Here is a 10,967-nt window from a genome sequence, read left to right as displayed (position 1 = left end):
ATAAACTACTTTAAATAATATTAAATATATTTAATATATAAATAGTTATTCTTATATTTTAATTTTTCAAAACACACCTTGCAAAAACCTATAATTTATTACATTTATTTATTAAAAAATTTAAATATAGTTTTATGAGCATTCTTAATTAAAATTAAACTTTCATCTTAACAATATACGCCAATATTTAGTATTTGCCTTCATTACCTGAATTATTAAGATAAAATTATTATTTTAATTGAAGTACAAGACGAAGCTTTGTTTTGTTTTTATTTTATATCTTCCTTTCCTTACTGTAATTTTTTCTCATAATATAATAATATGCAGTAGAAGAGGTGGTAACCGTGTTTTGTTTTCTTCACCTTTCCTAATCGAAGAACAACACACTGCAATCAAACCAAGCTTTGAACTTTGGTATACGCACGCCATGATGTCTCTCCATGGCTTGTACCGTCCTTTTGCTCACATGGCCGAAGAAGATTTCTTTGACGAAATAGACGACCAAAACTATGGTGGGGGTGATGGAGAACATGTTGCTTATGATGAATATGAGATGGTTTGTTTCTTTTCCCTTTCTCTGGGTCTGATTTTTTTTTTAATTTTTTTTATTTTGAGTCTTCTTCTGTATTCGTTCGTTGAAGTGAGGGAAAATTTTGATTCTTTTTTTTTTTGGTTATGTTTGGTGTGTTGGATGATTGGAGCAGCTTACTAAGGTGACTGATACGTCTGCTGCACAAGCAAGGAAGGGGAAGGACATTCAGGGAATTCCGTGGAAGAGGTTGAACATAACGAGGGAAAGGTATAGATTGACAAGGCTTGAGCAATACAGGAATTTTGAGAACATTCTTACATCTGGGGATGTTGAGGACAAGGTCTTTTGTTTTTCCTCTTAGCCCTTTTTCATTTGTTTGAGGTTGTTGGGAAGCAGGGAAATGGGATCAGAAGCTGTTTGACAAAGATTTTGATATTCAAAGTTTATTTATTATTTTTTCTGTTTGGGGTCTTAGGAGGGAAAACAAGTGGAGAAGGGTGGCAGATACTATGAATTCTCTCATAATACAAGAGTGGTTAAGCCTACTGTTCTTCATTTTCAGGTTTGTTGGTTTTTACATGCTGCATGTGCCTAATGATTTATTTTCTTTTTATTTCTTTGTAGTTTTGAATGGCTAAATAAGCAGTTAGTATAATATGGCTTAAAATTCACGTATGTGCTTTGATATTTGTTATTTTGGTGATTGCCATATTTGGTGATTGATCAAAGTGTTGTGGCTTGTGTGGCTTTCTTTTGTTTTATGGCTGCATATCGTATGCATTAATTTCATTCTTGGATTTTCAGAAAGCAAACTGGAGAATCTTCAAATTTACTATTGTGTCTCTAATCCTTTCACTGTGCTATACAATAGAAGTTGGATTTAAATTGTTTTATTGGATATAATACAAGCATGTGTCCATTTGCATTGGAGACGACTGTACTGTTTCTTTGTATAGTTTATGGTCTTACAAAATAGGTTTGAGTAGTTTTTTTTTTTTAATTAATTTTCAAGCCTAATGACTTTTACTGGAGAAGGAAAAAAAATCTAGCCTAATGACATATTTATTTGTGGGATGCAGCTGAGAAACTTAGTATGGGCTACTTCAAAACATGATGTCTACCTTATCTCCAACTACTCAGTTATGCACTGGTCATCATTAAGTGGCAGTTTGTCTGAGATAATCAATTTTGCTGGACATGTGGCCCCTACTGAGGTAACGCAGTCTCTTACACAACCTTGTTCATCTATAAACAAAGAGGAATGAGAGTGTTATTTGCGTTTTTTCATGTTTTATTAATGCAAGACTTATGTGGAATTGTATTTTTTATCATAAGAAACCTACTTTTGTTCAATATCCTGGTGTGGTTAATAAATTGGAAAAATTAACATGGTTTGGGAAAACAATGTAGTTAAGAGTGTTAATTATAATTAAGTTTATACAAGAACCCAATCTAAATGGTTTCTATATTTGTGCGTTACTTTAAGTATACATTTATAATTTCTTTGCTTTACTCAACTATGCTTTCTTTGGTCTTGCAGAGATATGCAGGAAATTTGTTGGAAGGATTTTCAAAGACCCAGATTAGCACATTGGCTGTCAGGGATAATATTCTTGCTGCTGGTGGCTTCCAAGGAGAGCTTACTTGTAAGGTGAGTCCACATGATTGGTGTCTTATCATATACATAGTTCTTTGGGCTTCTGTTACTTCATTGAATGATGAGATAACTTTATGTATTAATGGGAGTTAACACGATCATTAAGCTGATGCTTAAAATGGATTCATTATATGTTTGGTTGTCTTGGTGTGGGCTGTCTGTGTATGTACTAGTACCATATTGAACCCCCATTCATGATTCTATGATCTTGGTGTTTTTTTCTCTCTTTCTCCTCTTGTTGTTGCCTTGCTGTCTTCTGGGCTGGTAATATATGCTAAATGTAGTAGGGATTATTGCTACTACACAAGCCTACTACTTCTCTGTTTCCCCAGTTTATCCTATTAGGATTATGATGGATGCAGCTTACAATGTCTTTATTGAGTGCAGCGTTTGGATAAGAAGGGAGTAAGCTTTTGTACACGGACAACACATGATGATAATGCTATAACAAATGCAATTGAAATATATGACAGTTTGAGGTATTTTTCATACCAAGTTTATTTGTCCTAGTTTGGAACATTGCTTGACATGAAAAGTTTTGCAGTGGTGCAACTCATCTTATAGCTTCCAATAATGATTGTGGTGTGAGGGAATATGACACAGAAAGGTTTCAGCCTTTAAATCACTTCCAGTTTCCTTGGCCAGTGAATGTGAGCACTCTCTAAGCAATCTGAGTTATGCAGTATATTTTTTTCTTCTATTTTCCTTTTTCAATTACTGCTTGTTGGCTAATTATTCTCCATTCAGGTTGATTCTCTTATACTGCTGGATTTTTTTGGTTGATAAGAAAATAAATTGTATTAGAAATAGAAAGAGAAAACAGTACAAAAAGATGCAGGATAAGGAATGTCAGAATGGATAAAGAAAACCAAAACAAAGACACCAAAACTGAAGTCTATAAAACTAGCCAGTGTAGAAGAGCTGTCCAATCTCTTTGCATATCCTAGCTGCTGATTCCATGGTATAATACATGTGCTTAACACCTAAGGGAAGCTACATAACAATTCTATCCATAGCTAATAAGAAGCAGCCTTATAGATACAAGCATCCCTTTCCCTATTGCATACACCACAAAAGCCCATAAACCACATACGGCCATGTTTTGTTTTTCATCTGAATTCTTATTACTAAACCCTTGAAAGTGGGCCTCAAGAAACTGATCCAACAGACTGGGACACACTCATTTCTTACCCGAAAATACCTAACAAATTATTTCAAAAGTAGCTAACAGCTGAACAATGCAGGAAATATATATATATATATATGTGTGTGTGTGTGTGTGTGTATAGAGAGAGAGAGAGAGAGAGCTTTATGTGGCCATTGAACATGCAACTTGCGATTACAGTTAATGCTATCAGGTATTACTGTCCAAAAAACAAATGACCTAAGAGGAAGCTTTGGATTTCCGAATTGACTTATCGTGGTAAATCTTTCCCTTGAAGGAGAATGAGAGAAATTGAAAATAAGATTTGCACGAATATTTGCATAAAAAAAGAAAGAAGAACCCAGGTTCCAAATTCCATATTTTTAATAGAAGGAAAGAGTGTAATCAAGTAAAGCCAAGGCGGACTGACATTGACTAGTTTTGCTATCGTTCAAATTTCTTGTACTGTTGGATTGTCTTAGCTGATTCTTTTGCTTTTTGCATGGCAGTTTCATTCACAATGTGTGTGAACTTCAGCTATTTTTTTTTACATTGTTTCTACATACAAGAAAATGCAGTTTTGAGGATATTTTTACTACTTTTTTTAAAACGATTTGTGGTTATTATTTTATATAATTTTATATATAATGCATTGATTCCTAACTATTCACTCTTGATGCAGCACACATCAATTAGTCCAGACCGTAAGCTTATGACTGTTGTTGGAGATCACCTCGATGGACTGCTAGTGGATCCTCAAAATGGGAAGGTACTTGTTCCTCTGGTCATGCATTTATTGGGATTTTCTGTTCATGTGCATTCTCTTTTCTTCCTGTGAATATTCTGTCTGTCTTTGCTTAGCTTATGATGGTCTTCTAATTCATCAAGCATTTGCTAATGGATCAAATCCTTTATTTTTTTAAATTTCTTCTAAATTTATGTCTATGATTATTTTTTTTGTTGGAGAATGATGGATATAGTTGTAAAGCTGATTAACTTTTCTGTTGGGCTTGAAGATGTAAATCCTAAAGGAAAAAAAAACTGCTTGTCTTTGTTTTGTTAACTTCTTGAAATATTCTTTTTTATTAAATTATTGGTAGAAAGCTATGCCTTTAGATTCAGGAGGAATAATCATTTTAGATGTTTTTTATTCCTCCCGTTATTATTTTTTGTGATTCATTTTCATCAATTTGAGACTAATTCCTATAACTTTTTATAATTTGTTTGTGCACATGTTACTGGTCTATTTCTCTTTAGTTTTATGTCAATCATTCAACAAGAAAATGTGAACAAGCAAAACTTTCATTGAGTATAGATGCTGTGATATAAGTAGTCACTGTTAAGCATCTCAAAGGGTCAGTGAATGCATACTAGATATGAGAGAGGGAGACAGAATTGCAAAATACCAATGCAATGAGAGTAAACACTACGAAGTTACTTTTTAGCTTTATACTTCACCAAAAACAGCATATTAAGAAGGAACTTCCACTAACATATTTGGGACTTGTTTGATGTTTTAGACTGTTGCAACATTGGTTGGTCATCGTGATTACTCTTTTGCTTCTGCATGGCATCCTGATGGACATACCTTCGCAACGGGGAATCAGGATAAGACTTGCAGAGTATGGGATGCTAGACACATATCGTCTCCTATTGCCATTCTCAAGGGTAACCTAGGGGCAACACGGTCTATTCGGTTTTCTTCGGATGGTCAATTTATGGTGGTTGCTGAGCCTGCAGATTTTGTGCATGTTTATAGTACAAAGGCAGATTATAAAAAACGTCAAGAGATTGATTTCTTTGGGGAAATTTCTGGGGTTTCTCTGAGTCCTGATGATGAGTGTATGTACATTGGAATCTGGGATCGGACTTATGCGAGCTTGCTACAATATAATAGGAGGCACCAATATGAATATCTTGAATCCTACTTTTGATCTTTGATTCGTGCTGGTTGATTTAGGAGTATCCTTAATGTTAATTTGTAGAGCAGTATGAGATTCTATATCTTTTCCCTTTGTTTTTTGCAGTATTTTATGCAGGTCAGTATGATTAATGAAGACCACAGCATCCTAAGATATTTGTACAATGTAATCATTCCTCACCTTAATTCCTTCTATTTCTGAACTCTTGATCTGAATGCCACCACCATAAGTCCTTAAATTGGTATTAATGTCCTGTGCATTGGCATTAGGTTGTGTGTAATTTTACTTGAACCAAACGATTTGGTCAATCGAAGGGGAAATCTACAGTTTCCGAAGAATGTTCTCTTTAAAAATTAGCAGGACATTCTTCCTTGTTAGATAAGTTTCAAAAAGACATTAGTAAATAGAAGACAGGTACAAGTTATTTAGTGGAATTTATATGAAACTGATCTATAAATTAAAGCTAAATGTTAGTAATCATATAATTACTTTAAAAAATTACTTTATTTATTCTTATTTTTACTCATTTAGATAAAACCTAAATATCAAATTTCATTTTTTTTCCCATAACAGTCAAATATTTTCATCAAATTTTTTTGTGTGTATATTTATCTTCACATGTATAGCTTTTCAAACAACAATTTTCTTGTACCAATACTTGTCCCTCTATATGTTTGAAAGAACTTTTTTTAAAAAAGAAGAAAAATTTAAATTTGTAAATTTTAAATAAAGATAATTATATATTATTTATAATAATAAATTATTAATAAATACATTTATGCTAATATATTAATTTATAAGATTTTGTTAATCTTAGTTTTTAGGATAGAGTTTAAACATTTATAAATAAAATTTTTTTATAAAAAAATACATAATTATTATATTAAAATTACAAAAATATAATAAATGCTTCTAATAAAATTCCTCATTTTCGGACAAGTTCCCCAGCAAGTTCCGAGAGTATGAGCTTACAACCGTTCTTCAACTCAACGCTTCGGAGTCTGTGAGCTAATCTTTGGTTGGGGTTCGAAACATGCACTTCTCGTAAGGTAGTCAACGACCAGAGTTCTTCAGGAATCTCTTCCAGCCTATCGCAGTTCTTGATGACCAGATTTTGGAGACACGGCATTGCACCTTTCTCTAATCTCCAACTTTTGACTCTAATTCCTCTCATCTGAAACACTTTAAGTCGTGGGAACTCTCCAGCGCCAACATTAAAGTCAGTCCATATATCCCCTTTTAGTTTTAAAACTTGGAGGCTGGCAAGCTGTCCTACAGTCTTCATATTCTTCCGAAACAGGGGTCCAGTCACCGGCTCGTCGGCATCATGGAGGATGGTTATCTTTGTAAGATTTGATGGAAACACATTTGCGTCTGATGGAAGTTCTAGGCGGTTATCCATTTCCAGGCTGTGGAGATTGGTGAGGTGGTTGAGACTAGGCAAGGGTTTGTTGGAAGGATAATACAGAGTACATAACACTAATTTTCTCAACCTGGGAAATATGTCATTGTTTAGCAGGGACACCAAATCTTCACCCTTAATACATGTTAACAAGAGGGTTTGCAAGTTTCCCTTTATTTTCCTTTGTGATTTTGGTAGGATTTCTACCTTCCCAGCATTCCTTATATAAAGATGTTTCAGTCGCTTGAGCTTCCAAATTTCGTTGGATACCCTCCTTACATGTCGTACATCAAGGTTTCTAGATTCCTGAGGTTGCGTACAGAAGCTGGAATGCTAATCACCGTTTTATCTATTCTCAAGTACCTTAGATGGATCATTTTCTTGAAATCAGTCATGGCTGCTGACTTATAGTAGTGTCCTTCGGTTTTGAAATATATCACGCGAGCCAACTTGAAGCTTTTCAGAAGAACATCCTCTGGGAACTCTTCCCCCTCATAAAAGAAGAACAAGGAACGAGTGCACAACTGATTCAAATTGTTTGTAGAGAAATTAGACCATTCCTTGCATTGGATGGACAATCTACGAGGGTTATCATTGCTCAGGGTATCCATGTCGTTCGGATCTCTGCAAACCTCCACAAACTTCTCTGATTTGCTCTCTGAAATGCAGAGATCGCGGAGAAGATCATGAATTCGACATGTCTTGACACGCCCATCGCTCTTCTTGCTTGCCACTTGCACCAAGCTCCGATCCACTAGCTCATCCAAGTAGTACTCTGCAACATCTTCTGGTTCAGCTGCACTTGGGATTCCAGCTTCATGTGGTTGAATGAACCCTTCAGCCATCCACATTTGGATCACATCCCTGGCCCTTATCTCATAGTCCTCAGGATAGATTCCAAAATACAGAAAGCATGGCTTCAATCTTTGAGGCAGGCTGTCGTAGCTAAGCTTCAGTATATCCATCACTTCCATCTTGTCTTGAGTAAGATGCCAAGTGATGTTCTTGATTCTTGTCCACTCTCTTTGTGATTTCTCCTTCTTTGCAACATGTCCCGCTAAGACCACAATGGCAAGTGGCAAGCCCTTGCAACTCTCAACAATGGATTTACCGATAGGCTCGAGATCATGAGGACACTCTTTACTTCGAAACACTTTCTTAGAAAAGAGTTGTCAACTTTCTTCTTCATTGAGGAAGGGAAGATAGTAGGGAGATGTGGTTCCTACATAGTTTGCGACCTCCATTTCACGACTAGTTATCAGTATTCTGCCAATGCTGTGGTCATCATCTGGGAAGGCATCTTGTATCTTGTTCCACACTTGAGTTTTCCATATATCATCAAGCACTATTAGGTACTTCTTCCCCTTCAAACATTCTTTCACCTTTGTCTTCAGTATTTCCTCACTTGAAACAATAGCTTCAACTTCATATTCCTTCTTCTTGAACAAACCATCATATTCCGATGTGGACAGCAAACACTTGAGAAGGCTCAGCAAAAACTCCCTTGCTCTATAATCGTTGGAAACATAACCCCATGCACGAGTGGGGAAGCTGTTCTTCACTTGATCATTGTTATAAATCTTCCGGGCAAGTGTGGTCTTACCCAACCCTCCCATGCCGATTATGGAAGCAACTTTGCGACCTGAATCACCTTCTTGCATGAGCTTCTTAATCACATAGTTTGAGTCATTCACGAACCCCACTACGTCTTTTTCTTCCACGTCCTTCCTCCTTTCGCGGAGTGATTCAGCAGCAATAGCATCAACATCTTCACTTGTGGATGCACCTTCTGTGATGCCGTATCTCTCCCTGTTTTTATAGATCTCATCAATACGGTTCTTGATCTTCTCTATCTCATTATTGACTTCACGAAGCACCATGACACGTTGTCTTAAATGAAACAGCCTGCAGATTATGTTTCTGCTTCTATGTTGGGCGACGCTGGCAACATAGATGTCAACAACATCCTCGGCCTTAAAGCCAACATCTCTGATTTGGTTGACCACTTCTTTGACAAGCTCGTCGTTGCGCTTACCAATGGAGCTCTTGAGGAAGACGTGTATAAACTTGAGCTCATCGCAGAGGAACTTGATTTTGTCCTCAACGCCCGAAAGCAACTTGAATTCATCGCGCAGAAGCTGTGACAAGTTCTGAAGGAGGGGGCTAACAACAGCGTCCGCCATATCTGTAGCACAGAAACCCAAAGAGTTAGTGAACAATGTTAGTGAAATAGAAGAAGGAAGAAAAATGAGTGGTACTGAGTGCTTGTATTAGACTTTTGGCCACCTTTGGCAAAGATTTAACAGTGCGCAAGAGCAATATACTCAACGAGAGCATAATAACAGGTCATTCGATGTTTACATTAGTATTATATGTTTTCATAAATATGTCTGAATAGTATAGAAATGGTCACATAATGTTGCTGTAAATCATCATGGAAAAGTTGGACCATGTTAATTCCAATTAGTGTTTGATGCAAACGTCTGTTCATTAATTTCACTTACAGAAAAATCCCAGAGTCCCTGAATGTAGGAAAGCTTTGAGAAAATGGTTTTCTTAACATGACATGAGTACGAGAGTTTATTTACATGTAAGAAAGATATTTACACCGCGTTAACTGTATAAAAAAGGTCAACTTGAATTATTCTTAATTTTTTTATATTTTGTTTATTAAAAAAGATAAATAGAAAAAAAAGAGATTTTAAGAAAAAGGTTTGAGAAGTTGAAACTGAAACCACTTTAAAAGATTCCAAAGAAAGATTACATGAAAAAAAAAAAAACCTTTTTAAAATGTTAATTGAGATGAAAATAAACTATTTGAAGGTGTGCTAAACATTTAGGGAAATGTGTTTTTATATTTTTAGTTTTTTTGAAAATGAGATATAATTTTTTTTAATGATTGTATGATTTGTAAATAATAGAGTAATCTATGTATTACTTTTATTAATTTGTTTCATTTAATGCTCGATTGCTTTGTGTAGGACAATTAAAAGGACAGAGAAGAGAAATTTTTAACTAGTGATGATGCATCGTTTATAATATTAATTAAATGTGCGCATCCTATAAAATTGTATAAAAGGCATGTAATCGAATTGACGTTCATAAAGACTTAAAATTAAAAAGATGTTGATGACCTAATCCTAAATTTGAACAAAATTCTCTAACTTAAATGTTAGAACGTTTCTTACAGGAACATCCTTTGCTGGAGCCTATGAGCAACCTTGGGACCCCCTTTATCCACCATAGAAGACTAACTGTACTGAAAAAGCTACCCATTTAGGCCATCATTTACTCATCAATAACCATCTTTGTCCAATATTGATTAGCTCAATTGTAGATCCAAAATTTCACTTTAGGCCTTGTCAAATTGCTCAAGTATTAATGTCAAATTTTTGGCATAATCATTGGGTTAATTCTCTAACATATTAAAAATTAATTAAACTGGTGATAAAATTGAGTGTTTACAGTCCAACAAATGCAAAGATTTTTATGAACATGATTAGGTTATAAATAATGTAAATATTTTCAAAACATTAAAAAAATCGAAACAACTTTTTAATGACTTTATTGTTGTGCTGTTGTGTTTCGCATATGGACAGAAGAACTGCCCAAATGTGAAATATTCCAGGAGTGTATATGGAATTGAAAATAAGTCATAGAAACAAACAAAATTCATATAGAGGGAGATAAGTTGAAACAATGCACCTGGAATAGCTAGATAGAGATCAATAACTTCAGTTGCTATGCTGAAAGTTGCAATATGCAGAAGAAATATGGCAAGAGCTAATCCTCAGACTTGACAGTTCACAGGGTATATACACGTCATTTATAGTATAAATAAGATTGCAGCTACCAACTTGCCAAATACAAGTAGAATGGTGTGACGAATCTAACGCTTGCATGTGGCTGTGGGTGAAGAATACGTAGGGTTCACTTTTGGGACACAAGCATGTAACTAAACAGAATTGAAGAGCAAACAGCAACTAGCATATACACTCTTGCGTACTTGAGATGATTTATGGAAGCAAGTTTAACTAGACATCTCTAAAATGCTCTACCAGTTACTTTTTAAAATTGATGAAAACAAGAAGAGAATATTCTTAAATTGCTTTAAACAAAGACACAGTTATTTTCATACCTTAAGAAAAGAATAGACGTTGGTTGTTTTTAGAGATTGAAGTAGGTGAGGTATAAGTTTGGTCTATTTTAAATTATCATAAATTTTTAGACTGAATAACATTTTAATTGTTTACTTTGTACTGAGATCATTAATAAATAATTAAACTATTTTTTTTTTATAATTAAGCTAG

General features: G+C 34.8%; 2 protein-coding genes across 2 annotated transcripts; one reads left to right on the top strand and one right to left on the bottom strand.

Annotated features, from left to right (window-relative positions):
• The first annotated feature begins 343 nt into the window (after nt 1-343).
• LOC113862671 (uncharacterized WD repeat-containing protein C2A9.03-like) lies at nt 344-5,602 on the top strand. The gene is made up of 9 exons (XM_027495787.1): nt 344-556; nt 705-872; nt 1,008-1,094; nt 1,612-1,746; nt 2,073-2,183; nt 2,577-2,668; nt 2,734-2,839; nt 4,016-4,102; nt 4,854-5,602. Exons 1-9 carry the CDS (start codon nt 428-430, stop codon nt 5,265-5,267), a joined length of 1,329 nt encoding a protein of 442 aa, XP_027351588.1. The 5' UTR covers nt 344-427; the 3' UTR covers nt 5,268-5,602.
• Nucleotides 5,603-6,932: 1,330 nt separating this feature from the next.
• LOC113862578 (putative disease resistance RPP13-like protein 3) lies at nt 6,933-8,840 on the bottom strand. Its single transcript, XM_027495657.1, is given in 1 exon segment — nt 6,933-8,840. A coding segment is annotated over 1 exon segment (1,908 nt).
• Between the last annotated feature and the right edge of the window lie 2,127 nt (nt 8,841-10,967).

Source organism: Abrus precatorius, unplaced genomic scaffold (assembly GCF_003935025.1).
Source record: "Abrus precatorius isolate BTA unplaced genomic scaffold, Abrus_2018 Scaffold3, whole genome shotgun sequence".
NCBI lineage: Eukaryota > Viridiplantae > Streptophyta > Magnoliopsida > Fabales > Fabaceae > Abrus > Abrus precatorius.
This window is presented reverse-complemented; position numbering and strand designations above follow the sequence as displayed.

Bases quoted from the DNA above. Each gene is read 5' to 3' on its own strand.
- LOC113862671 (XM_027495787.1), top strand. From the start codon at position 428: ATGATGTCTCTCCATGGCTTGTACCGTCCTTTTGCTCACATGGCCGAA. The intron at 1,095-1,611 runs GTTTGTTGGTTT...TGTGGGATGCAG, and splicing joins CTACTGTTCTTCATTTTCAG to CTGAGAAACTTAGTATGGGC. The intron at 4,103-4,853 runs GTACTTGTTCCT...TTGATGTTTTAG, and splicing joins TGGATCCTCAAAATGGGAAG to ACTGTTGCAACATTGGTTGG.